The sequence below is a fragment of the Trichoderma asperellum genome, chromosome 6 (genome assembly GCF_020647865.1).
Source record: "Trichoderma asperellum chromosome 6, complete sequence".
NCBI classification, from domain to species: Eukaryota; Fungi; Ascomycota; class Sordariomycetes; order Hypocreales; family Hypocreaceae; genus Trichoderma; species Trichoderma asperellum.
In genome coordinates, this window is record NC_089420.1 from 659,311 (window position 1) to 686,430 (window position 27,120).

The 27,120-nt window shown below is 49.5% G+C and overlaps 8 protein-coding genes across 8 annotated transcripts; 2 read left to right on the forward strand and 6 right to left on the reverse strand.

The window, feature by feature from the left end:
• Positions 1-3,410: 3,410 nt before the first annotated feature.
• TrAFT101_009674 (uncharacterized protein) lies at positions 3,411-5,036 on the forward strand (the record flags this gene model as incomplete). Its single annotated transcript, XM_024900120.2, has 2 exons — positions 3,411-4,669; positions 4,742-5,036. 2 exons carry the CDS (start codon positions 3,411-3,413, stop codon positions 5,034-5,036), a joined length of 1,554 nt encoding a protein of 517 aa, XP_024761393.2.
• Positions 5,037-5,849: 813 nt separating this feature from the next.
• TrAFT101_009675 (uncharacterized protein) lies at positions 5,850-8,713 on the reverse strand. The gene is made up of 3 exons (XM_024900114.2): positions 8,408-8,713; positions 7,677-8,321; positions 5,850-7,615 (listed from the first exon to the last, which is right to left on the reverse strand). Exons 2-3 carry the CDS (start codon positions 8,301-8,303, stop codon positions 5,975-5,977), a joined length of 2,268 nt encoding a protein of 755 aa, XP_024761392.1. The 5' UTR covers positions 8,304-8,321; positions 8,408-8,713; the 3' UTR covers positions 5,850-5,974.
• Positions 8,714-8,867: 154 nt separating this feature from the next.
• Positions 8,868-11,061, reverse strand: TrAFT101_009676 (uncharacterized protein). The gene is made up of 3 exons (XM_024908088.2): positions 10,765-11,061; positions 10,011-10,680; positions 8,868-9,954 (listed from the first exon to the last, which is right to left on the reverse strand). The coding sequence occupies exons 1-3, from the start codon at positions 10,780-10,782 to the stop codon at positions 9,014-9,016; spliced, it is 1,629 nt and encodes a 542-aa protein (XP_024761391.1). The 5' UTR covers positions 10,783-11,061; the 3' UTR covers positions 8,868-9,013.
• Positions 11,062-11,453: 392 nt separating this feature from the next.
• Positions 11,454-14,495, reverse strand: TrAFT101_009677 (uncharacterized protein). The gene is made up of 10 exons (XM_024901901.2): positions 14,334-14,495; positions 14,199-14,281; positions 14,041-14,125; positions 13,814-13,985; positions 13,037-13,756; positions 12,798-12,962; positions 12,682-12,734; positions 12,441-12,619; positions 12,214-12,382; positions 11,454-12,155 (listed from the first exon to the last, which is right to left on the reverse strand). The coding sequence occupies exons 1-10, from the start codon at positions 14,464-14,466 to the stop codon at positions 11,542-11,544; spliced, it is 2,373 nt and encodes a 790-aa protein (XP_024761390.2). The 5' UTR covers positions 14,467-14,495; the 3' UTR covers positions 11,454-11,541.
• A 3,728-nt stretch (positions 14,496-18,223) lies between these two features.
• On the reverse strand, positions 18,224-18,604 carry TrAFT101_009678 (uncharacterized protein; the record flags this gene model as incomplete). The annotated part of the gene is made up of 1 exon (XM_024900104.2): positions 18,224-18,604. One exon carries the CDS (start codon positions 18,602-18,604, stop codon positions 18,224-18,226), a length of 381 nt encoding a protein of 126 aa, XP_024761388.2.
• An 838-nt stretch (positions 18,605-19,442) lies between these two features.
• On the reverse strand, positions 19,443-20,604 carry TrAFT101_009679 (uncharacterized protein; the record flags this gene model as incomplete). Its single annotated transcript, XM_024909783.2, has 3 exons — positions 19,443-20,016; positions 20,081-20,434; positions 20,501-20,604. 3 exons carry the CDS (start codon positions 20,602-20,604, stop codon positions 19,443-19,445), a joined length of 1,032 nt encoding a protein of 343 aa, XP_024761387.2.
• Positions 20,605-21,175: 571 nt separating this feature from the next.
• Positions 21,176-22,916, forward strand: TrAFT101_009680 (uncharacterized protein). The gene is made up of 2 exons (XM_024900053.2): positions 21,176-21,435; positions 21,516-22,916. The coding sequence occupies exons 1-2, from the start codon at positions 21,298-21,300 to the stop codon at positions 22,521-22,523; spliced, it is 1,146 nt and encodes a 381-aa protein (XP_024761386.2). The 5' UTR covers positions 21,176-21,297; the 3' UTR covers positions 22,524-22,916.
• A 148-nt stretch (positions 22,917-23,064) lies between these two features.
• EGT1 (Ergothioneine biosynthesis protein 1) lies at positions 23,065-26,649 on the reverse strand. The gene is made up of 11 exons (XM_024899969.2): positions 26,303-26,649; positions 26,125-26,243; positions 25,802-26,040; positions 25,579-25,693; positions 25,485-25,498; positions 25,405-25,426; positions 25,060-25,346; positions 24,313-25,003; positions 24,178-24,253; positions 23,763-24,121; positions 23,065-23,689 (listed from the first exon to the last, which is right to left on the reverse strand). Exons 1-11 carry the CDS (start codon positions 26,540-26,542, stop codon positions 23,302-23,304), a joined length of 2,550 nt encoding a protein of 849 aa, XP_024761385.2. The 5' UTR covers positions 26,543-26,649; the 3' UTR covers positions 23,065-23,301.
• Between the last annotated feature and the right edge of the window lie 471 nt (positions 26,650-27,120).

Consider the following 27,120-nt stretch of genomic DNA (forward strand, 5'->3'; position numbering starts at 1 on the left):
GCAACAAACAATGGATGCGACGCTTGGACTTGACCTCGGTCTGATATTACGCGAGCGCCATGCCGCGATCAACTTCTGTTCTCGCAGCTTGGGATGGATGCGCAAAAGCGCCAAAAAGCTGGCTAAAGGCCAAGCTGCTGCTGCATCGTGCAGCTCGTGTCCGAGGCACGAATCGCAAGTGGCGTGAAATTGACGAATGGCTGCTCGACACACACCACACTGGCACCACAAGCTATTGATGCAATATTCCGTGCCTTGCCCTTATCGAGCCAACTGGATATTCACATGGCTAATATCTTGCTGTTGCTGGTGGCGGCGGGCTTGCAAATGGGCACATCCGGACTCTTCACCCCGTTACATTTCGCTCATTGCACGATAAAACGAGTGAGGAGAATCAGCATTGGGAACAGCTGCATTGGCTCCTGTGCAGCTCAATCAACTGATAATTTTGTGAGAATGACGGGCGAATGAGGACGGCAGAGGATAAAGCCAAAGTTGCCGCGTCGCGAAATCTCTTGCGAGCTTGTGATAGGCAAGGCTGAGGACCTCGTCAGAAGCCGAACAAGTGCCAAGCTGGCGGAGTTGAGCATCAAAACTCAATTGGCCGTTGCTATTGGTGATCATTTGCGATGCAGAATGCAACCTCCCTACCCTGATGGATGCTGGAATTTTTTCCTGTCAATTTTCCGCAGGAGACCAATCGCATGGTGCCTCGTCAAGTCGAAGAATTATGCAGTAGCAATGCAATGCGTCTCTCCCACAGTGCAAATCGAATCTGCATTGTTGGGCCTCGTGCGCTGGGGTCACCAGTCCCAATTATCACCAATGAATGGAGGGCGAACAACAAATAGCATACGGGAAGGATGAACACCACAAGGCACAAGCAATGCACATGCTGAGGAATATCCCCCCGGCCTGGTGCCAGAATTTCCCGAGAGCCACGCTCAGGCAAGCGAGTGGCCTCGCAAAGCCCTCGCCTGAAGTTGGGCACCCACGGGATCCATCGATCGCACCGAAGCGGCCTGCTGTTCGCTCAATCCATCTAGCTGCAGCCACAAATTGCTGATGTGTCAACGGGCAAGCTTCTTATCCCTTGGGCGCTTAACCAATCAGTCTGCCAGCGCACTCGGCAGCAGCCAGCTTGGGCCTAGAGCGCCGCTCCAGCGGTGACTTGTTCATTCTGGCACCACTCATGCGCCCACTGGCAGATCCGGCGCCAAGGCCAAGTGTACAAGGGGAACAGGTCTCTGTCATCACGAGAGCGACGGCGCTGACGATGGTGCCTATGTGTGCTTCGTACGTTGTTAGCTGCCATGCTATTTTCAGTGAGGCGGCGCACCAGGTATTGAGAGACCGGCAGATACGTGTGACTCTTTTTGCGCTGTCTTGTGTCTTCCTGCGGGCAAGGCGCTCCATAGTCTCAGCCATGGCCAGGGGATCTGCTGGCTTACAGTTAGTTGATGATGGATCTCCAGTCCTTTCACCAGGGACATTTCAGCTCCTGATGGGGTTGGCCGACGGTGAGAGCCCAAGATTTACGCTGTGCATGTCCGAAAACGCGCAAAGCATCTGGCGACTTCTCTCTCTGATTTCTCATTGAATTTGTCTTCTGCGCAAAGGCCTAGCTAGCGTACGAGAAAAGCGAGAGTTGCGGAATCAACCAGAGGCTTAGTAGCTGAGCGTTTCTCCATCGTGGTCTATCGCTCGCCACGTAGCAGAGCGGACACCAGCCGGGTATTGGCCCGAACCGGCAGTTTACAAGCTCTGTTACTCGCAAGCCGGGCACTCTCGGAAACGACAATCAGCAAGTTACAAGGAGGGCCACCGGGTGAAGAAAACATGGACAGAACGAGACAGCATGGGGAGAAAAAAAGATCAAAAAAAATAAAAAAAATAAAATAAAAACGAAATAGATGAAGACTATGGATCAAGTTGATTCTGGGCATAACATATCACTGCTACCGCCTCGCATGTCGGTACTAGGTGCTACTCACCAACACTGGCGGAGCACTATGTTGTCATCGATCTCATATGTGTCAGAACGCGGTGGACGCATCTCGAGGTGGTGCGCTCTTAGAGGTCCGTTTACCATGTCGCTGCCCAGGGATTCTCGGCGCGAGAGAGGGAAAAAATTGTTCTACCCCAGCCAAGAGAGATCCATCTATGGAGCACCCTTTCTTTTTTTACAATGTGCAAATACAGCTCCCTGTGCCATGTTATGCGGTATGTAAGAGAGAAGATGCATCCAACTCGGCCGTTGTAACCTACAATGCAGACATGTACTGTCCGGCCGGACATGGGCGTCTCTCAGGAAGTCAGTTCCAGGAGTTGCATATTTCTGCGGCCCAAAGCTCAGAGGTTCTAAGCTCCTGCATTGTGCAGCCACGGCCGCGATTGGACACTGGCGGAAGACGAGCAGACACAGAGTCGATAGAGCAGAGGAGGGGATCCATCGACATGCGTGAGCCAGGGTCCGCCATTGAACACGCGGCTGTCGAGTCTGCGGCTGCGGCCCATTGCGCTGGCGTTCTCCTTCTTTGCCCAGCCCAGGCCTTGCCTTGGGCCGCCGCCCACTGACCAGGGCGAATTGGGAGCTCTGCTTGGAGTGAAAATTTTGCCATTCTCCTTGCTGGTGCTTGGCCAAGCACGTACTCCCCCGTATTTGCCAGCAAGTCGGTATCGGGCTGGTTAGCTGTTGAGTCGTTCCTATTCGCCTTACACAGCCACTGGCGGGCCTGCCATTCGTCCCGGTTCACACGCCCCCCTGTCCCCCATTAGCCATCTCCATGTTTCTTCCTGCTCACGCTCTCCCTACGTGCTTGCATGCCTGCTGTATCTCTCTTTGGCCCAAGGCCTGCATGCCGAACACAGTAAAGACTCGAGAGTGGCTTGCCGCCTAATAGATCCGCTAGAATGCAAGAGTGACTGGCGCATCGGAAGGTGAGATGACATAACGGAGGGGGTCTGGCATTCACACATATATCACACCACGGGTGCGATCATGGTCTTACTCTTGGAAGACTCTCGACTTCATAGCTTGATGAGAAAGCACTTGCGCTCTACCAAAACGCACGCGTTCTGCCTTAATGACGTCCCTTGTCGTCCACATTCCGGAAACTCGATAGAGCTTGCAGATTATGTGCACAATTGCTTGATTGGATAAATGTTACATTTGCCATTTCGGCGTCTTTTCATATAAACCGACATCTACTCTCACCAAAGAGGGCACATCAATAACGCACCAAGACCAAAGCCACTTACACCGATTACACCAATTACCACTTCCCATACAAACACAATTGCTACTACAGCATCAACATCAGTCATCATCGCAAACGTTATATCAGAGTAATACCCTTCAAAACCTTCCAACTACTCTAAATTTTTTTTTATCGCGCAGCGCATCCCCAATGGCCGTCCCTACAAGGAGACAGGCTCGCGCAGCCTCAAGGGCTAGCAGGACCACAGCTTCCAGCATGGCCCGCAGCAGGAATTCAACAGCAGCTTCAAGCCGTTACTATGCATCGAGTCGTCAGTACGACCAGACCTCCAGCTATGTATCGGGGTCCTACTATGACTCCCATCACTTATCAAGGGATACGTGGGAGCGCGATACTTGGGAGGACCTTCCTCCATCCATGGTAGACACTGGCTCGAACTCTTCTTCGTCGGTCAACACATACGACTCTGCCTACTCAGACGACAAGTCATCAGAGTCTCACAACGACTCCGACAATGACCACAAGGACGAAGAAGATTCTGCTGCATCACCGGGCATTCCTCCTTCCACGCTGCCGCCATACAACTGTATGCCTGTTCCTGAGATCTCTGTCCGATCATCAGACCCAGAAACTTTTGCGCGTCTCTTTCCATCAATGGATCGCTTGTCCATTCGACATGACGACCGAACTGCCGATGGTAACATGAATCTCCGTGTCGATGCTATTGTACCGGATCTGTCATCGCGCCGTCGCCGCGCCGTCGCCATCCAGCTCTTCCACCTGCGCATGCATGATCTCGCCAAGCGAGAATTTTCGCTGAGGCGGTACTGCCGCGACTCCGGCCGCGAAGTATGCAACTCCAAGGGCGCCAACCCTCGCCTTGAGCGCGCAACAACATCGTCCTCCTCTTCTCTCTCACGATCCGTCACCAGTGCTTTGCGCTCGGTAAAGACCTCTTTTCGACGATCTAGCGGTGCCTCTACGGAAAAGGCCGCTGCCTTGTCTACAACTCCGGACCCTCGTCGTCCTTCGTTTGGCAGCAACAACACCTCCTGGGGCTGCGGTGGCTCCATCTACTCCGATGAAGCAGTAAACTCCGACTCTGATGAGCCCAAGCTCCCTTCAGCACGACCCATCCCGCTCAACACTCTCAAGCTTGAGTTTAGCAACTACGCTCGCGTGGATATCGTGCGTCGCCTAGGCAAGCAATATGACTTTCAATGGTGGGGGCACAACTACGCCTGGCGCCGAGTGATGGATAAGGCTCTTGGCAACACTGCTTTCCATTTGCTGCGCGATAAGGAGGTTGAGCCGGTAGCGGTTATTCTGCCTGAAGGCCGCAGCCCGACCCAGGTCGAGGCTGATCAGGCTGCAGGCAACTGGATTCCCCAGTGCTACATGTGGATCAACGACAAGTCTATCATCGAAGCCTTGACTGACGTAGCTGAGTAGGTCTCTCCCCTCTCCTTTCTTCCTGCTTATTTTCCCTTTTGTGAAGCAGCTTCTAACATGGGCCCTAGTGTTATCATTGCTACTGGTCTCATGGCACTCGTCGATGACTCCATCCTTAGCCGCTGGCCGCCAGCGAAAAAGGCCGGTACTTACAGCCGCCCTGTCACGCCAGCTCGGCCCCACACCGCACCCGGTGCTACTACGACAGCCACTGCCGCTGTTGGAAACGCCACTACAGTTGTTAACAATCACACCGTTTCAGTGTCTCAGCCCCGAACGAAGACGCTTGTACACGGGCTTCTGAACAAGGCCCAGACATTCAGCCCCCTGCGACTCAGAGGACATACTGTGCTCGCTTACTAAACTGCTTTTATGGCAGAACGATATCGACAGATTTTTCATATATAATGCACCCGAGACACAGAAAACGTTGCATCCTTTTTTTTTTAAAAAAAAAAGAAAAAAAAAAGAAGACAACTTACACAACTTACCAGACATTAAAAAAAACAAAAACAGCATGAAACACAAACACAGCACCGCAACTTGAACAATGACGAAAAATTTAAGAATACTCGAGGAAACGAATCTCGTTATTCGATCTCTACACTTACACTCATTTAACTTTTCCTTTGTTCTATTATTTCCTTTGTTATGAAGATCATATGAATTATACGGCCAGAAAGATAAAGAGGATTTTTTACGAAATTTTACATAAGCGAGCGTCTGCAATTTTTCTGTTTTGGACTGAATTTTCTGTTTTTTTCCTTTTCCTTTTTCTTCTTTTTTTACTGAAGCACAACCTTCATGATGAGCGAATAAAAAAAATTTGGGATTTGGCATACATGCATGGGAAAGGGTTTATATAACGGATACATATACATACACATATATATTGGCGCCTGGGACCTCTTTTTTCCACTTTTCTTCTTCTCTTTCTTCTTCTAATCACAACCTTTGGGGTTTTTGATAGCGCCAAAAAGATTGATGCGTTAAATGGTCATGAGGGGATATTATGGACACGACACGATATGACAACGTGGGATATTGGAAATAAGTATATAGACAGGTTGGAATTACATATAGATAGATTTGGGTTAGGAACTTTTGGCTTTTTGGAATGCCTAAATTGAGAATGAAAACATTGGATTCCGATTTACAAGTGGCTCTCTTCTTTCTCTTGCAAGTGATATTTATTACATTCCCATTACGAAAAATTGCTATTATATAGAAACATAAGACAAGGCCAAAGTTTATTTCAACGCCAATTACATATAACGCCAACCATCATTATAGTCAACCTACTAATACTCTCCCTGCGTATTAATCCACGTGCCAAAGTCCAGCTTCATCAAGAGACGATTAATCCCTCCCACCCTTGCCGGAATATACATCTCCCCATCTCCATACTCCTCGTGCCCATCTACCGTCCCATCAAGGCCCTCCCACCGCGCGAGAAATTCAACATCGCCTTCGAGTCCCCGTAGCGCGCCGACGACGTCCTCTATGCCCTGCCGAATCTTGCCCTCTACGCCACGAATGAGGGTCATAATCTGCCGCTCTTCGTGGTCAAGATCGGTGGAGGAGTCGAGGACACCGGCATCGGCTTCCAGGTCGATGGAGGTAAAGATAGAGTGGAGTCTTTGGATGTGCGTGACGAGGTGGTCGATGTGATTGAGGAGGGTGTATAGGAGGCTGGTGAAGGTGGGCTGTGTAAGCAGGAGGCGATGGACGAGTGTTCGCAGGTACAAGGAGTGGGCGGTAACGAGAGTTTGCGGATCGGGAGCTGGCCGCGAGAGGAGTTTAGAGACATCGTTGGGGTTTGTGGCATTGCTGGAAGACCCAGGCCTCCAATCTGATGTCGTGGCTATGCTGTGCTTGGCAGAGTGCGCGGCTGGAGTTGCGGCGCCTGAACGGCCGCCATCACGGCGTCTCTCTTTGCCGGTGAGCCAGATGAGGAAGCCCTCCCAGAGGCCCTCTACGATCTCCGTCTGGAAGTATGCTTCTGTCTCGCCGAGAAAGAAGATGGCAGCGCTGGCAGTTGTCCAGGAGCTTCGGAGAGCCGCTGCACGAGCTGACCACCGCTCTCGGAGGGTGCCGGCGTATTCGTTTGCGCCTCGAGGGGCCGGATGATGGCGTCTCAAAGAGGTGATTTTCCACAAATCAGTAAGCCGAATGTGAGCTCGACGCATGGATAGTAGGTATGAGTTGATGCAAGAGTATAGCTGGAGGTCGGATGGTGAGATTACCATGTCAAGAGGGGACGGGAGTTGGATTGATAGAGTCGCTGGGACCGAAAATAGAAGATTTCGGAATGGTGATGAAGCAATTATCTTGGCTTCTGCAGCATTGAGGCCTGGGCTGACGAGGGGCGGCGTCAAGGTAGCCTTGGTGAGATGTAGCCGAAGCAAATCTCTTGCAAGCTCCAACAACTCGTCTTCTTCTACCTGATTGCGCTGCATGGCTACCAGAACAGCCCAAGTCCTTGCTAGAACGGCAGATACCTCTCCGTCTTTGACGGTCAAGTTTCTTATGCCATCTTGCTTTTCGTGAGCTAGATTGCCTGCTCTTCGCCAACGATTTCGAATCTTGTCGTCGGCCTCTTGTGTCAAGGCCATAGCAAATTCTCCTCGGCCCAGCAGGAAGAATTCTCTAAGCAGCTGCAGCGTTTCAATAACCTTTGCTGTGGGTAAGATCTTTTGAAGGGTGTTTTGTGAAAGCGACAATCGTATAGAGACAATGGTTCTTGAGAATGTGGCGCCATTGACGGGAAATGATAAACTAGCTAGCTCTTGTAGCTTTGTAGAGAGGTGATCCAGCCCGCCCATGCCTGAATCAACCGTGGCCCTGACACGTGTGTGGTTTAGAGACTTTCCAATGAATAGCATTGACGCTGCCGTGGAAGGCGTAACGAATCCTGGCAGTAGCTCTGGCTCATATATGTACTGTTAAGAGGTTAGAAGGACAAGAGGGAAAATGCAGTAGGAGAAGAGTTACAATTCATACCTCGGCAGTCCCATCTACTTTCTGGATAAAGAAATCGTCGCCTCCCAGGCTGGGAAGTCTTCCATAAAGAACCCACGCCGAAACCTGTTTTAGCCATGCCGTCTCGGCCACCTTAACTAAGCTCATAGCCGCCTCCTCGACGTCCCGGTAGCCACTTTGCAGCTCGGTTCTTAGACGGTTCATGATTTGTGAGCCACAGCAGGCATTCCCTTTCTCATCCTTGGTGGCCATAAACTGAACAATGTCCCAGAGCCATTCGAATCGCCTTGTCCATTGCGTAAATTCTCCCATTACGGCCGTCAGAGGCACAATATTATATTCGCCCACCAGCTCAGGATCCTCCTTTAGTATGCTCTCCTCCACCTCTAATATCTTGCGCTGAAAAGCAGATAAATGTATAGATTGTATAGCTGTACCCACGGCCCGACATATCGGCGACGGGTGGGCACCGGCAATCTGGCCAGCGTATTTGATGAGCTTGATATGGATGTCGCTGAGATGCGCCGCCGAGGCTAGTAGCTGGCGTTCCGAAGGCGTGACGCCGGACACCGGGCCCGATTCGGCAGTTCCGGCTCGGAGGAGAGGCGACGGATGCCCCGAGAGAGAGAGGAGGATTTCGTGGAGCATGGCTCGGGCTGCAAAGATCTGGAGCTTTGCGAAATCAGGGCGTCAGAGCTATGAACTATGCGATTGACGGCTGCTGCGATGGCGAGTCAGGAGCAGAGACGCACTTCTTGTCAGCTTTTCTAGCTTTGAGGGAGTCGCTTATACGATGGACGATAAGGATGATGACGCCTAGGAGCTCGTATCGGCACATTGATTGCTTTCGACGGTTCTATCGTGGGACACAGGCGATGGTGGGGTCAGGGTGGACGAGCATTCGAGCAGCGAATTGGGTTCGCGGGCGGTGAATCTTGAGAAATGCGCATAGAAAATGGACCATGCAAGACCGCTACACTCGTATTTTCGACATGGCGGTTAGCGATCAAGCCCTGCAGAAGAGAAATGTGGCGCTTCAGCCACGCGGTTGTAGCTCGAAGCTCCGGTGAAGCTCGAAGTCTGGACGAAGCGTGTGCCGTCATCGTTGAACCGCGCGTGGGCACGTGACCTTATTCTGGCTGAACGAGCTGAACTTGGAGACGGATAACTGTGGTAGAAGAAAAGAGAAACTTCATGTTTAGGGGATTCTCGTCGTCAGTGAAATTTACTTTTATTTTGAATTAGAAAGCTCATGTTGTTTAAATTGCACTAGGCAGAGTCGTATCTCATATCGGTGGTATCTCCAAGCTGCAGCAATACAAACTGATCACCTCTTATGTACAATCTCTTATATACCATCACCACGCCGACTTCTTCCCATTGCCGTTGCCCTCTTTGCTCCCTGGAATTGTTGCGCCGCCTCCATATGTATCGTGTACTGCGCTCGATTTCCCATTGCCGCTCCTAGATTCATTTCTCGAACTACTTCCACTACCACTAGCACTCCTACTGCCATTGCCACTGCCGCTGCCGCTGCCGCTGCCATTGCCTCCAGAGACAACCGCGACGTTGTTAGTTCCGTTGCTGTCGCCGACAATAATTTGGCCTCCTCCCTTGACCTTGCCGACAACCATACCCTTCGCGACGCTCTTGAGAATGGCGCGGCGGGAGACTCCCGTCACATCGATGTACACCAATCCGACGTTTTTGAAGCCGCCGCCCAGGTGCCTGGACAGCTCTCCTGCCTCCGGCCCCCAGCGGTGTCCAACCACTGTAGACATGCTGGATGTTGTGCCGGATAGCAAAGTCTTTCCGGCATGCTCCATGCCATCGACGACGGTGTTAAAGGCCATTAGACTCTTGTTCAACACGCCTGGCTTATACGTCTCAATGACGTTGCCGTCTTTATCGTAGCCTCGTGCCTTTCCATCTTTGCGCTTCGACATGCCGGCGCCAAAGTTTTGAGCAAAGTGATTGATAGAACCAATGGTTTGAGCCGAAAGAGTAGCGACTCTGGTAGAGTAATGGTTTATGCGACGAATATGGTCGTGGGTTGTAGGGGCAAACGTCATGGGATTTGCAGCAGGCTTGGTACTCTTGGTGAAGTTGTCGGCCTGGTTCTGCATTGCCTTTGCAACGTAGTCGGATGTTGTGATGAGGAGCCGCGAGGCTTTAGTGGCTGACGAGACAATGGTCGATGTCCTGTAGGCAGGGTGGATAGTGTCTTCTATGTAGTCGTAGGCGGGCTGAACAGAGATGTTGTGGCTGCCATCGGCAGGGAGAATAATCTCGACGGGTTCTGGTGATGAGATGGGTGAGTACATGGCCATGACTGGGAAAATATTCGCTTTTTACCTTTGGATCCAGGTTTAACACCACCGTCCTCGACCACATTGAAGCCGTCACTAAGCTCGCCCATGACGCTGCCATCCTCTTCATCAATGAGGACGATCCTCCCGGGCAAATGAGAGCTGTGACTGCCCCGGACATATCCCTCGCCCTCGTCGAAGTTGGCAGGGTTATAGGGGGGAGGATCGTCTCTTCCAGCTTCTCTTGCCTTTGCCCTGGCAGCGTCGGAGGGCCTGCGCTTTTCTGGGGGCGGAGCTGGGGCCGGCGCTCGCTCGAGGAATGCGGTGCATTGTGCAAGAATCGTCTCAAAGGTATCGACATCCTCTTGGACGTTGGGCCTGCTGCCGACGACGGGGAATTCTAGGCGCGTGAATGCGCCATTGCCGGGGCCGAGATCCCACCGTGGAATCAGGTAGCTGCTGGGAGGTTGGTGGTAGATTTGCGTCGTCGCTGGCATGGGAAGATCGAGCTCGGGCGGCAGATGCAGGTGGAGGTAGAAGTCCTGCTCCCCGTTTCCATTCCCGTTTCCAGTGCTTGCCGGGTCTGCGAAGCCCGAAGAAGTCGGCACCATCAGCAGCGACAACGTCTGCGGCCCTGATGGCGTTAATGACTGCTCGGTGCCATTTGCGAGGTGGTAGGCCTTGACGCCTGTGACGGAGTAGAGCAGCTTTGGATCCTGTTGGTGAATTGGAGTTAGCTATGGAGGGGCTGAACAGCTGCTCCCAAGAGAGAGCAGAGGAAGATGGGAGTTGGCGCGAACATTGTGTCCAGAAGCCATGATGGCGGAGGATGTTTTGAACAATAAGATGAAAGAGAGGGGACAACGAGGAGGAAGGTATATGAAGACTGTTGATGGGTAATAATAGGACGAGAGGATGGATTGGGTAGCTGCAATGCGATGCGATGCGACACACTGCCATGCGACAGCGGGGTTGATTTAGGCGGGGTGGCCGTGCAACATGCGCTGTTAAAGGGGCCGTTGATTATGATGAAGCAGCAGCATCGATATTGACGCCTAATGCTAGATGGTAGGAGTGCTTTCACGGGCTGCGAGCAGAGACGAGTTAATATACGGCACCATCGTTTTCAACAGGTCCATCATTCATAAATAAGTCCCCGACCAAAGAACCATCACATGCGACTCCCGCCCACCACGTCATCACGGCGTGTCTTGGTTGGCCCTGCAAGCGCCGCTGTGTGACGCCTCTGATGCCAACCGCGTCATTCATTGGCCCAAATCGCCACCCGCAGCCAGCGAGCCAGGGGCTAAATTAAGCTTCTACAGGCGCCGCTGCTTCTTCGCTGGGACTCGCCACTAGCGACGTGTCGCTGTTATTCCCGCTGGAAACAAAGCACCTAGCAAGCCTAGTCAATCCACCACCTGCGAACGAAGCCATCTCCACACGCAAGCAACGCTTCTTCTGCATTGATGCGGCGTCTGCACAACAGAAAAGACTGCTATTGCTGCTTGATCCACCAAATGCATTGCCTATTTTCTTCTGCCTTTGAGCTTTCTTCCACTATTTAGTTACACGCATCAATGCCTTGCCAGCACTTTGCCATTCTTATTCACCACAACAATCGGCAGACTCCTCCCATGCAGCACGGCTTTGTTCACCACTCCAGCATCGTCCCAGCCAAAGTCCACCGTGCCGCCTCCTCTCAGGCTTCCTCCCTTGACGCTTCCACCGGCCCACGCTGCCGGAATAGCAGGGCCTAGAATCACCTTCTGGATGCTACTGTCTCCCCATTTCTTCGGCAGATCCGTGTACAGCATTGCCAGGGCATTTGCCGAAAGGCCAAAGTTGGCATCAATCTGGAACGGCAGAGCGACTTCATACGGCCAGCTGCCACTTGTATACACCGAAAGGCCGTTCGCCGCAAAGTTCATGTCGATGGTGTACTTGAGCTCTTTGTACGCTTCGTCAGTGACGCCCAGCTGGCCCCAGCACGCGCCTCTCCACACCTTTTCCCAGCCGGTGTTGGAGTCGTCTGTGCCGTTTCCACGAGAGTACAGGCTGGTAGCGACTGCGTCCATAACCGTCTTGTTGCTACCGTGGACGCCGGAAATGACATAGCCAGGGTAAAAGCCGTATAGGTGAGAGAGATGGCGATGTGTGTCGTTCTTGACATCGATGTCCAGTTTCCACTCTGAGATGGCCGATTAGTTTCATATTTGGCATCGAGAGACAAGAATCGTGGAAGGTACCTTGAATTTGCCCCCAGTTTCCAACTCGGACGCCTGGATCAAGTTTGCTGTACGACTCTTTAAGCCGTTTCAAGAAGCTCTCATCCTTGTCGCCGGACGCATCCCAATCTTTGATGATGTGGTCAAACAGTTCCCAGATCACCTGTTGGAACTGCGCACATCCAAAGGTCTGCAGTGCTTGTTAATTTTGCTCCAGCAATACACAAAGAATCTGGACTTTAGCCTACCGTAGGGCCGTGCTCTGGGGAATTACAAGGATTCGCAACCAAGGTGCCATCCTTGAAGTAGTCGTCCTGCACAAGCAAATCCATCCAGAAGCTGGCTACGCCTTTCATCAGAGGGTAACCAACAGAGCCATACCAGCTCTTATCGCGGCCATAGTCATAGCGATCCCATACGTGTGCCACTGTCAAAGGACTTAATCAGCGGTGTTTCCCATAGTATAGTGGTGGCTATCAAAGCACTTACTCATCCAAGCGATATCGTGTGCAACATCCGACCAGGTTGCATCGTTTTCTTGCCTATGACGTGTCAGAAAAAGAACAGAAAAGGAAAGAAAACCTAGAGCTTGTTTAGTAGCTTACGCTGTATGGCCAAAAATATTGGTATTCGTAAAGGCCACCCAGCCGCTGGCATTATACCACAGCCTGGCTGTCTCTGTCCCACGAGGGACCCAGGTGTAGGTCATGAAATCCCACAAAGGATCGGTAAGACCCCCTAGGCCCATCTTTTCGACAAGCCAGTGGTTCCTGTATGCATGTATAGTCAGCCAAGCATTCATCAGCGAGGTTTATATAGGCCATTATATAGGCCAGCAACCTACATTTGCACATTAACATCGATATGGTAGTCCGAGCTCCACGCCGGGTTGCCATCAGGAGCCCACGAGCCCTGTAAATTCGGAGGCAGTGATCCAGGTCGGGATGAGGCAATAAACATATACTTTCCGTAATCGATCAGAAGACCTTCGACAAAAGGGTCACCTTTATCCGTTGAGTAGTTCGTGAGTAGTTCCATTGAGTCGACTTCCGCAGAGTTGTTGGGATCCGGCAAATCTAAAGTAAACTTGTTGAACCACTCGCCATGGTCTGCGACATGTCTCTGAAGGATTGTGTTGTAGCTCTTCTTAGACACTGCGTTGATTGTCTTCACAACACCGGGATGCGGGTCTGCTCCGCGGAAGGAATACTTATTCGCAGCATTGCCCTTCTTTGCGTCGTATTCCGTGCCTGAAGCCACAACAATGGTGGCAGATTTGACCGACTTTGTGCTAAGCACCGTCTGGCCTTTGCTATTGCATGTTGCCTTTAGCCCAATGGAAGAGAGCGCAGCGGCCTGGGCATCGATTTTCATCCCAATCAGTCCCTCGCCGTCGTCAGCTTCGGTTCGTCCGCTCAGCCAAATTCCGCTCGAAGAGCATTTAATAGTTGAAGGCGGATTTGTGCGATAATTGTCAACTAGGCCAAATGTGATGTCGGGTAGTGGCCTATTGGAGTTGACATGATAGACACAGACTTGGTCGGGAAAGGTGCAGAACTGAACACTAGGAGTAGTTTAGCAAGGGCACTGGGGATCTGAGCTCAGACGATGCAGCGCATACGTTTGAAATGTGGCTCCATTTGCGGTAAATTCTGAAGAATGCAACGCCGTCTCCAGATCCAGCGTTCGCCTGTAGTTGGAGTACTTGGTCACTCCGGCAATCGAGACTGTAAGATTGGCGAGAGCTTCGTAAGAGCCGTAATCAGACGAACCACCGTACAATGCGGATTCATCTAATAAGCCAATTAGTATCAATTGTCCTATTCCACAACGCCGCTGAAAATATACCTCCTGTTCCATTCTGAAAGATGAACTCCTGGATTCCGGGCAAGAAATGAGCCAGCGACGAGGAAGGGTTTCCTCCTGTATAGCTCTGATTATATGCAGCGTTAGCAACTTCATTGCCGTTACTCTCTTCTTCCAGAAAAATGATATGTGTATCTTACCGAATTTGAAAATGGGCCACCGCGCCATACGCTATCATCATTGAGACACAATAAATCATCGCCAGGTATTCCTAGGGGTAAGCCTACGCGAATATAAGCCAGTTGTAACCACCAATTTATTTCCAATCTCCTTACCTCCTTGTCTTCCATTACCAATAGTATACCCTGTCATCAGCACATTTCCTGGGTCGGCTGGCTTTGAACTCCAGAACTTTTTTGCTGCTGCACCAGTCTGGCCGATGGCCAGCGCTGCTACAATAGCCTTCATTTTGAGAAATCCCAAAGGCCAGTCGTTTCTATTCGCAATCAACCTATTATCGAAACTATTCTCCCCTCGCTACCATGACGCTTTATAACAACAGTGTTACATTGAGCCGACGGCTATTTGAGATGCTTATGCGGGCCAATCATTCTGCATGCTGTTGGCCAACGCAGACATTTGCCGTTCTTGGAGAAGCTTCTAAAATGCCTTCTGGAGGTCTTACCAACACTGCTACTGTAGCTTGGAAACTAAGCCTTAGATGCCACTGACAAAGGCAATGATTGACCCTATTCGGCTTAATCCCCCGCAGGCTGCGGAGTGTTTCATGCATAACTATCCGCCTTTTGCGGGGAGGTACTGCTCCCATTATCAGTCTATCCGGAGAAATTTCCGGGCTTCGGTAGTTCTTTTTGAGAGACTCGACTCGAAATGCAAATGTATTTCTCAGCTTGATGTCATACATGAGTCCGATCCCATGGTGTAGATGAGTCTAGCTTAGTAGTTGGCAACTAGTCTGAAATGAATGGGAAGCTGAGATACATACGTCTTTAGCAGTGATAGGATTTATGGAGTTTACACTAAAAATAAGGTAGTTATGTAAAAAAGTTTTAAAAAGTCAAAGACTGCTATTTCATGCGTCGAAAGGGTGAAGTAGTGTCCAAGTACTTGTTGCACTATGGACAAAACACCAAATCATTCATTACATTTTTCTTCCATCTGCACACAATCGATGGTGTTGTCTTTTCTATTCTTTATAGGTCTAGTGAAATGTAATGGTCTTTTTAAGTGTAGATAACATGTAATGTAAAACCCTTCGTCCAACATCCACGTCCAAGAGAAGTTACAGCCGACGCAACTACAAGTACAAGCTCACTGCCACACTGAGACCCATCAAAACCTGTACCAGTGATGAGATTGCAATATTGGCTGTATTTTTGGAATTTCTGCTATTAGATTGGATTTCCTCTGCCTGTATGCATGCGACGCTTCCTGGTTGACCAGGAGAACCTCGTGGGTGCGCATTATCACTCCCCGCTTGGGCGAATCCAGTCATCACGAGCCAGACTTGTCGAATAGCGTTATCGTAAGCTGTAAAGTTTCCGCGGTCGGACCCTCAATACCACAACGGATTTGGATTGAGTCATAGGATAAGCTGGACAATCATTAGCATAGGAATTGACCGGATCGAAGGATCAAGTCTAACCAGATGTCAAGCCAAATCCTTTTCCGTCACCTAGCTCGAGCTCATCTGCGAAAATAGAGGGCGGAGTATTGTTTTGGCACTGCGTGCCTGCCTCAAGTGCCTTTTGAAGAGCACTTAAACATCCATCAGAGAGCAGTCCCGTACAACTTCTGTTGGTTGATCCAGCGCCAGATTGTTTCAGCTTTAAGCTGCTGTAAACATTACGGCACAGGAACCACGCTGAATCTGCTCCAGAGATTACGCCTTGAGGGCTTTTCCACTCGACCTGAGTGCTAGTAACGAATTTACTATCGGCAGTATTTCCGGCCGATATGTCACTGGCAACTGAAATCGACAACGTCCAGTTATCTCTTTTCTTTCCTAAATACTTCTCTCTGATGTTATATCCGGGGATACTAACCGTCCCAGTTGCATTTGCGCTACGCATTGCAGAATCCCAGTCGCCACTAGAAATATCTTCAGCCTTAGTACCAAAGGAGTCTGTAGAGGAATCTGCGGAGCAGATTAGGTTCAGAAGAGGAGCTATAATAAAGATATTGCTCTTCATTGTAAAGGAAAGATGGTAATAAGGATCACATTGACAATAAAGAGTGGATGAATCTTCAAGACAGGAGAAGAGAAAAGAAAGCGACAGATTTGATTCAACTTATACCGACTTGGTACCGAGTTCAACCGAGTCTTGGTTTGCTGGTTCGCTAGTTGTCAGCTTGATTGCCATCTTTAGTTTAGTTGATGTAAGTGGACTTAATATGATGCTTAATGTGTTTGTCAAACAACTTGCGGCAAAGGAGTGCTATAGCTTAAACTTCATGGGCGAAACAACCGTCTGATGTATCGAATTCGGATATGTGATTAGTATGAAATAAGCATAGTGACGCAGGGATTGGGTGAATTAGCTTACGGAGTTGCGGATCTTCAACCTTCTTGTGATCTGTTTCTTACCAACTTAATCTTGCATGTTAACTAACGTCTAGGCGTCAACCATAAATAAGCTAGGCTATGCACAAAGAGGGATTGATATGCTCCTAAGCAACCAAGGTAATGATAGCGCTACCTAGCAGGGTTTTTAGCGCATGCAAGGGGGCAGCCTTACAACAGCTGCGCAAGTTATCCTAAAAGGAAAAATAAGCCTTACCTATGTCTGCCGACTAGTCTAAATATATGCTTCATTTGATTAGGAATCAGAATGAGCGGGTTGTGTTAAATAGAAATTCCTACTATATCTCAAAATCTGCAATAACGTCACAGTCGACTAGTATGTGACACAGCAACAACATCGTGGGTGATCTAGGCGACACCTCATAAATATATCCACAGATTTTCAGCAGAGCAGTTTTGGCAAGCCCCGAGCCTCTCTGTACGCAGATTCGAGCAGTGTTGCGGACTTCGGAGTTGAAGTAGTAGGTGTATTGCTCTTGGTAATAAGATCATCCCGAGGCCGCTGTTAACCATGCTTTTTTCCGTGTCTTTGGCAGTTACAATCTCAGGTTATTATCATATAAACCTATGCTCTACTCTATTGTGAACTCTGTCAAGTGACTATTCTATAAACCCCTCAAAATGTACATTTGTACTCTTCTTTCAACTACTATGTATGATGAATCTTATTGCCCTGTTTCTTGTAAGATAAATTGTAGAGCGGTATAATTTTAGATCCACTTCAAAGTCATTGTGTGACTATAGTCTCCTCCTTATAATTTTTCTTAGACACATGAAACTAGTACTCGATAACAAAAGGTTGTTTTATCTGGAGACGCTAACATTTATCAGCGATTGACTTTCACTGAATTACACGCTGTTGTGAGCACTCATATTTACAGAGACGTTCTTTCCAACTTACTGCAATGTCGCCTGGACTAAATTGTTCTGAGACACTGGCGGCGTCTCACAGCCAATGCTTGTTAATACAGCACATAGTAGCCTTCTGTGAAAGAAACGGATATAATAATCAAGTCTTTCCCTTACATATGAAGTAATGCAGGAACGTGAGCGGATTCAGATAGAAATGTGGCTAGCCAAGACAAGTACTAGAGTTAATGACAAGAACAATGTTTAAAATGTTAAGAGAGATTGCCATTTACCTGCGAAAATATAGCATCTGAGCAAAAGCCGCTCGGTAATAGACTCGAGTTTGAACAAGGATGTGATAGGACTTTGCGACATAAACTGAGCATATAACAAGAACGGTATAGCAAATCGTGCACTTTTTTTTTTTTTTGGAAGATTTATCACAGAGTTTACTGCTAGGAGTTATGGGATATAAAGGTAGACTATTTATCTACAGTTTGCTGATCTCACAGTACCGGGTCTCTTGGCCTACGTTGGTATAAGTTAGGGCAATGAAGAGGATTTCGCTATAGTCATTTGATAGTCTGATATTGAGTTACCAAGTCAAATCCAGTTGCTGTTCAAATCCCATCCATTCCACTCAGCCGCTTAGATGCCCGAAACGATACAGGGATCTCATACTCCGGCAAGGTAGCCATAATGATAATATAATATTACATGTAGTCCCCCAGCGTGGGCCATTACTCTCAGTTGGTCCGCCTCTTTCACCCCTCATCTGCTTGCACTGCCATATGAAATCGTCTCCTCTCTCCTCCCTTCCTCTCTTCTCTGTCTTTCCTCCTCCATTCTCTTATCAAAGCGAGCCTTACACTTGTAGCTGCACTCAGCGCACGGCGTCGAATCGATAACAAAGGTCAACTCCGCCATCCAGTCTATGAGTCGCCGAAACGAGCACCCCCACGACGGCTCGGCATCTTGGCCGTACATCTCCTTACGCCTCTCGCAAGCCGTGCCAGAGTTGGGAACAGGGGCCCGCTTCCCCGTCCTATGGCGCCACAGACCAGCCCAGTACACTATCCGATTAATGGCTAAGGCGCAGTCCTTCTCGTACGGGCATGGGCAGAGCACATAGCACCAGAAAAAGGTGCACATGTTTGGAGCGGGTACACGATCGTTTTGGCTACTTTAGCCTATTTGGCTGGGGAGTTGCTCGATTTCCGCGTGCGGGGCGATGCGAGTTCGGCGATCGGAAGTTGCTGGGACATGAGAGCCTGCGCGGTTTAAGGAATGTGGCCCAGAATAGTAATTGGCACACATGTGAAATCGGAGCGGATTAGAGACGAGAAATAGGATCTCAGTGAATCATTGTAGGAGAGAGAGAGATTGAGAGAGAGAGCTGCGAGAGCTACGGCGCGTAAAGGGGGAAAAAGGAGAGAGGAGAAATGATTTACGACACAGCTTTGGTAAGACATTGTAACGGATGGATGCGACGCAACAGCGCGAGCATTTTATTGATACGCGAAAGGCACGGCACAGCAACAATAAACCGGCATAACTCGAGGTCCAACAGCCAGAAGCGAGCCTGCAATTGACAAATAGCAGCCTTGCTGTTCTCCTAGTGCGTCATCATATCGTCTGATGGCCGCCAAAAAATGAGACGTGATGTTCGATAGTTTGCACAGCCAACCTCTCACAGCATATATAAGACAAAAGGTACCTACAAGTCGCCCTATAGCCTTTGCGCCACTGTGATGAGGCATTTTTTTCTGTTATAAATTCTGATGAAATATGACTAAGGCTAAATTTAGAAGAGAAAGGGATGCCTTTTTATCTGCCAAGGGGCCGTTGATAACAACTGCCGATACGAGCTACCCCATGTGTCCAGTCACGTTGCCAATCCACTATGCCTAACACGCTTTCGAATGCATATTGCGAATGAAGCTCAGTAGCATCAGAGCGCGCGTAGTTGGAGAGCTACTGGGCCTAGTTCTCAGAGAGCGGGCGTGTCAGCATACTGGTTAAACGCAATATCGCGGCTCCCGGCAACACCAAGTTGGTCCACCAGCTGTCGGATCTCGCCAGCCTCCCCGGCCGTCAACCGCACCTTCTGGGCGCCCCAGTTGTCGTCGAGATACTTAATCTTCTTTGTGCCGGGGATGGGGAAGATGTCGTCGCCTTGCGCGAGGAGCCAGGCGAGGGCTAGCTGGGAGAGACTGCAGCCCTTCTTCTCGGCAACCTGCCTGAACTTGTTGACCAGCTGCAGGTTCTTCTGCATGTTGTCTCCCTTGAAGTGCTCGACGTTCTTCCGGAAATCCTTCTCCTCAAGCTCGGCGGTCGAAGTATACTGTCCCGTCAACATTCCACGGCCGAGGGGCGAATATGCGATGGTGACGACGCCGAGCTCTCGGCAAGCTTTAAGGAGATGCTTTGACACAGGCCCCTCGGTTTCCAATGCCCACGGGTTGTACTCGATCTGAACAGCTGCAATGGGGTGCACGGCACATGCCCGGCGCAAGCTTTCTCCAGAGATTTCGGAAAAGCCAAGGTGCTTGATCTTGCCCTCGCTATCGTGCCTCGATTAGTACATGTATACAGCAAGCCAAGTGCCAGATCGAAGGGAGATGTTACTTCTTCAACTCTACCAAAGCCTGGACGGTCTTCTCAATTGGCGTCTTTCCATCAACGCGGTGCGCATAGTAAAGATCGATATAGTCGACTCCGAGACGCTTCAAGCTCTTTTCACAAGCCGCTTTGGCATACTCGGGGGAGCTGTCGATTGACCCCTTGTAGGTACCGTCAGGCTGTACTTCTGCTGAGATGCCAAATTTGGTGGCCAGAAAGATGTCGGCACGGCGCTCAGGGTGCAGTTTGAACCACTTGCCAATGAGATCCTCAGAGTCTCCATATGCGTCTGAAGTGTCCCAGTGAGTGCAGCCCTGCTCCCACGCATGGTCAAGCACAGCGAATCTCTCTTCGTCGTCTCTAGTATGTTCCATTAGCAGATGTCTTGTTATTTGTCTTCTCCTCTGTTTGTATGTTCGTCTTTACCCAGTTGCACCATAGCAATCAATTCCGATACCCATAAGGCCAAAGCCAATGGCGGGTATTTCAGGGCCATAATTGCCTAGCTTGCGAGTAAGGGTAGCAGGCATCTTCTGATATGGAGATAATTTGCGATTTAAGAGTTTATTACTAGATTGAAGGCGTTTTTGATTCAATGTCGGTGTTAGAAGCTAAAAAGTGATTTCAGTGCAGACTTGGACTTCTTCATGAGTTATATATACATATGTTATTCTTCGTTTCCACATCGTAAACTGTTGGCAGCATCATGTTGAAATGCCATCATTCGACGTCGAAACCCGCAGCTCTCTCCAACATTGAGCCTGCATAGACATGACAAACAACCTGTAAATACCGCTATGTCCGGCATCCACCACTGCTCGATGGCTTCAAACCCCTTTTAAAGCCCAAGCCAGTCAGCCAAATTATCCCAATACAGATTGATGAAACAGCACCAGATCACGGCCTTTTCGGCTCAGCTCCGATCTCAGCTCCGGGTTTGTCTGCAAAGATCTTGCGGAGTAGCGGAGGTGGAGTGGGGCCAGGCCGACAGAGCGAATGAGCGGTTGTCGGACGAATTAATTTGTCTGACTGCCCCCCATATATTGAGCCTGGGGGGTTTTCAGACAAATTAATTGTTTGTCATCTGTTTACTACTCTTTGGAGTATGTTCAGCAACCTCAAGCGTGATAACAGTATCTCGAATTAGGCACATTGACTACCAAGTCAACGACAAATTAACTCTTATCGAATTCTACGAGGCGGAACATACAGATTGAGTTGAGATGGATCTAACTACACTAGTCATGCGCAACAGTAACATGGGGCAACCTAGAGCAGTGGCTGGTACCGATGCCTCAGTACGACGACCCGGGCGTCCTCGCATGAAGGACAGTTTGCCTGCAGATCCAAATGACAACTCGGTGGGCAGATATCTAAGCGCTGAGCCCCCATCTTTCGCCCTTTTATATAGAAAGTAGCTAACCTGTGCTCTCTCTCTCAGTCACGGTCCCGCATGCGGCTCGCCCAGAGATCGTATCGTAACCGCAAAGCGAATGAGCTCACAGCCGCAAAGGCCAAGGCCAATGCCCTGGAGAACGCCCTTAATAGAACGCTAGACGAATTTATCAAGCTTCACCAAATGTTGTTGGGCAAGCAGGATTACTTGCCAGCAGAGTTCCTACTACAGCTCCATGAGACAGCCACGAATATCATTTCTGTTGCGAAGAATGCTCTGGCCGATGCAATGCCAGAACCAGAACATTCAGCGAGCGATCACCTTGCGACAATGGATAGCGACGATTACGAAGATGATGCCGTCTGCATTCCTACGCATGTAAACTCTGACAACTCTTGTTTCCCTACAAAGCGTGCATCAATCTCTCAGCGTATCTTACACGCGTGCCTCAATCTCGCTGCAGATAGGCTCAAGCTTCCGAGAGTGCCCTTCCTGCGTATCCTCCCAGCTCTTCTTCTGCCTCTCCAGTTCGAAAGCGAGGACAATATCCTCAGGCGAGCCATGCAATACCTCTCTATTGGCGGCACTGAAGCACAGCTAGAGCAGGAGCGTTCCTCTGCTAAGGCAGGGTATCTGCCTAAAATGATGCGGCTTATTGAAGGACAGACGCATACTCTAGTGCCACGAAAGCCACAACCCCATATGCAGCGCCTACAGTTTGGATGCACACGAACGGTAATCTCTACAGCAGTGCCCGATCTCCAGGGAGAATGGCTCGAACCTTTGGACGTAGAAGAGTATCTCGAGCAGCGAGGAATTTTCATCCGAGAAGAGGCGCCGGACGATGACTTGCTGACTCTAGCTATCCCTGCCGGTAGCAAACTATCTGCAACAGTCGTTAATATAAATGAGACAGATGGCATACAAAATGAGGCTTCTTATAACAATGATGCATTGGACAGCTCAAATACCGGTGAGCTCGGTATTAGCCACGACTACAATATCTTCGATCACCAGCGTGATGCAACAGCAGCATTTGCATCCTCTCTCTAGGACGTCGATGGAATAGGTATTTCGCCGGAGAATGCGACAATGTGCACTCCCGAGCATATCAACATCACGATAAATCTCGATACCTTGGTCCATAAGCTCGTGTCCAGGGCTGTGTGCTTAGGAGCCTGCCCCGGAATCCGAAGAGCACATGTCGACGAGGCGATTCGAGGTTCGGTGGTATGGATGCAAGAGACATATAAATGAGATATGTAGATGGTTTTCTTTTGGGTTTTGGTTTCCCGTTTAAATTTAAAACATATAGGATAGGTTACGTGGATTTTTGGCGACTGAGATATGGAAGCAGGAATATGAGAAAATACCCATGAATAATAGTGGCCGGCTATTATAAAGATGATAGAACTTAATTATAATTGAAGATTCGTTCATTTGGACTTCAAAAACGATTTTGTCGCAAATCGTCTTTACCAGCCTTCCCTATAATGATCCATGTCAATGAAGTTAATAATGATGATTGCTTCTTCACAGCCAGAAAGAGAGAGTTTTTTTTTTTTTTTTTTTTTTTTTTTTTTTTTTTTTTTTTAACGAAAGTCGTTTGTTTTTTTCGTAGTCTAAACGAGCGTGCTAAAATTGAGCGGAATAGAGAGCATCATATACCCAGTAATGACAGTCCGCGCCTTTGCGCTTCAAATGTCCATCATCCTTGCGTATACCAAACTTATGTGTCAATCTGTTACCCGTATCATATCTCCAACTCACTATATCCTCTCTTCGTCACCATTCTCACCGTCAAACCCACCCCCCAGCTCCAAACTCTCTCTTAGATATCCCGTACCAATCTGGCTCCAGCCCAAGGATACAAGTAGTTCCTCTGGTACCAGTTGACAAAACTCTTTCTACCAGCTACACGCGGGTGCGTTGCCCATGATCCGCCCAACACGACGTTGTGCTTCTCGTCAAAGAAGTCAGTCGTGTAGAGAGGGTAAAGACCCATGGGAGTAAATCCCTCATGCGGGCGCAGGACTGTGCTTGTCCATTCCCAGACGCCACCAAGCTCAGCTTGGCCAGCGAGAGAACCGCCGTTGGGAGTTACAGGAACAGGGTGCCAGTGGAGGAAGCCGGTATTGGAGTTACTGAGATCGACAAAGAGAGAGGAGGGGGGAGTAGTCGATGGGGGTGTTTCTTGAACACCGTCATTGACTAGGTGTCTATACGACTCTTGTTAGCATTTCTATTCACACTCTATATGCGCAGTTGACTTAAAAAGGTGTCAAGACTTACCCATTAACTGCTGGAACCTTATTAACTAACTTGCTCTGCTTCGCAATGTCCTTCTGCTTCTCTGCGTACGCATAAATGCTTTCGGCCTCTTCCATGGTCGGAATTCTGCCGCCCATCCAGGAAGCGCACCCAGAGAGTTCGTCATACGAGGCAAACACGGGCCAGTCTAGAGCGTATCTCAGGGGCACAAGTCCATAGACTGTGCGCACAGCTTTGTCGTGAATAAAGCTCTCGGGAAGCTCGCTGAGAATGGGCTTTCCGACTGTGGTGGCGTTGGTGTTGTGGTGATAGTTGGGAGGAATGATGGACCAAGAAGCCGGGAGGTCCTTGATGTGAGATGAATAGAGATATTTGGCGTACTGGCCCCAGTTAGTTATTTTGCACATGGCTTAAAAACGATAGTTGTAGTGCTCACCTCTTCGTTGGTGATGGCTCTTCCCTTTGCCTGGAAAGCATGGACTTTTTGTTGCCTTGCAGGCTTCTCGTTATCCCTACAAACAATGGTTAGAAAAAGCTTATTAAATTCATCATTTGAGAAAAGGTTCTTTACCATCCAAGATGACGTCGTGGGTCGAGCTCGTCCTCGGGATCGTCCATGCCGATAGTAATCACCTGTTCGGGAATATCAAACCACTGGTTTGGTACGCGCGCGGCGTATGCCTTTTGGGCAATCTTTGGGAAATCTGGATCCACCGTGTGTGGCGGCGGAAGAGTCTTGTCGCTCTGCAACAGCATATAAAGCAGAGTCTCAACGTGAAGAACCTCGTGCTCGAATCCGACCCAAATAGCGCGGCGGACGTCCTTATCCAGCTGATCTTTGTTGGCGTAAAGTTTGCGAAGTCTTTCGCGAACAGCGTCTTGATACTTCAAGATATCCTCCAGGGAAGGCCACTCATCTGGAATTTCAGAGTGGACGTGGCAGTGTTCGGGGTTGTCGACGTCGGGGTCAATGCCTCTCTCAAAGATGGAATGGAAATAGACAGGCTCTGTTCCACCAGCTCCTGTCGTCTTCTTCAGCTGAATGTCGAGGAAGGCTGGAATGTGGCCGAGGTAGAAAATGCATGCGTTACGCAGCTTGATTGGCTTCTCGTTGAGCTCTTCATCGGGGAGCATCTTCCTGGTGACGGTATCCCACGCCGCCCAGAGACTCTCCCAGTCAGACCAGGTAGGCAGAGCCTCCTTGGCATAAAGCTCAGGGAGCCTGGTGAAGGGCAATTTTGCTTTTTTCAGCATGTGAAGCCCTGAAACCATTTATCAGTGTCTGATAATATCAAGGTTTACACAATTAACCACATACCATATTCACCATTTTTGCTCCATTTCGCAACCTCGTCGAGGCCAGCCGTCTTCCACAACTTCTCAATACCCAGCTCTGAGTACTTGAAGCTCTGCTCAATCTTGATGCGCTCATGCGGCTTGATGATGTGACCAAGAACCGAGGAGATTTCAAGGGGCGAAACAAATGCCTGATGGCGGCCACCGTCGATGTCATAGACATACTCGCCGGTGACGTGCCAATCCTCGACGTTGAATACTTCATCGCCGAGAATCTCGTTGGCGTGAGCGAGTCCATTGAGGACAAATCTAAAATTTCAGTTGTTAGTCAGGGCTCATATGAAATATATTCGACAGATTATCTCACTGGTGTGTGATTCCCTTGCTGTCTGAATAATCTACAGTCAGCATAACTGGTTACTTGTTCAATCAATACTCACTACTAACCGTTGTATGCATGACTATTTGCGATTCTTCTGTTAGCTCACACTTTTCTTTTCCATTTGCAAAACCAATTTCAAATCTGCTAAAAAGCACTTACTAGACCTTGTCGGGGTTTTGACATGAGTCGACGCCCACAATCATCAGATCTGCGGGCTGCAGCCCCTCTGCAAATGACTTGAGAAAATCGGCCGCCTCGTCGCGATTAAAGTTGCCTAAAGCCGACATCAGTTAGCTGAGCACTGAGAAAATGAGAAAAAAAAGGAAAAGAAAAGAAAGAAAAGACACCAAATTTCCACACAGAGGGAAAAATGACTTCGTACCAATACTTGAGCCAAGGTGCACAATGCACTTTGGTCGATCCAGGAGCGCCTCCTGCTTGAGCCATTCGCGGCCATCGTCGTATGTACCGAGCAAACCGCGGCAGGTCACGTATTCGAACGCGGGCACTTCTGCCAGCGTGCGCTCCAGCTCGGTCTGAGACAGATCCAGCGCAAAGTAGTCGATGCTCTTCTTTGCGTCTTCAAACGCCTGCAGCAACAGACAGACTTTTCGAAGATTTCTGCATAAAAAAACGCCAAAAATGTCAGCATAAACGGATTATCCGCTGGAATATGAAAGCAACAATGACATCACTGGAACTGACCCGCTGCCCAACTCCACCACCATGGCCCCCTCAGGAATCTTGCTGGCGATTTCCGCCGACGACTTCTTCAACAACTCGATCTCGTAGTTTGTCAAGTAATATTCGTCCAGATATGTGATCTGGACACGAACCGGGTTACACAACTTCTAGCCACAACTTGGGAAAAAAATCAACGTACATCTTCAAATAGCTGCAGTCCTCTCTCGTCGTATAGAAGCAGCGTGGGCAGCGTGCGAGGACCCTGCTCGGGGTTCATCTGTGAGAGGATCTCGTCCTTGAGATTGATCTCGACACGCGCATTTTGGATGTCGATGATGTCCAGCGCCTTTACCGTAGCGAGGTCGACGGCCTTTAGGGCCATGGTTTCGTCTGAGGAGGGCTGCTGCGCAAGGAGGACGGGCTCCCTGACAGCTGGCATTGTGATTTACGGGCGATGTGTCGATTACGTCGTGAGTATGTGTTATTGATGGTGAGTTAGGTTAATGAGCAGTCCCAGGCCGTTCCAGTCAAGTCAAGTCAAGTCAACAAAGAGTTCAAGCAAGCAAGCAGTAGTATCAAAATGAGGGGAACAGAAACCAAGGCACAGCTAGACAACTATATATATATTACCTAGCACATCTGTAATCAATCAATCAATCCAGGCACCCGCAAGCCGCCAACAAGCGAAGTGTCGGACCACGATCTACGTAATGTCCAAAAGCCACAGGCGCGAATCCTAAGACCGGAAAGGACATAGACTCCCTGGTGCTTGCAGAACGAGGCATGGGACAGCTGCACACCAGCCATCATCGACAAGGTAGCGGCACTGTTCTAGCCTCGTCATCCCACATGCCACGCCCGCAGCCTGAGAACGCCTGGTGTCTACATAGTATGCATCTCCATCCCCTCCCCGATATGCCGAAGCGTGAGGGCCAGCCATCCACAAGCTGTTGCGGCAGCGTGAAAAGCTTCAGGGCCTCAGGAGGGTCCGCTACCTACGCACCCATGATGCAAGAC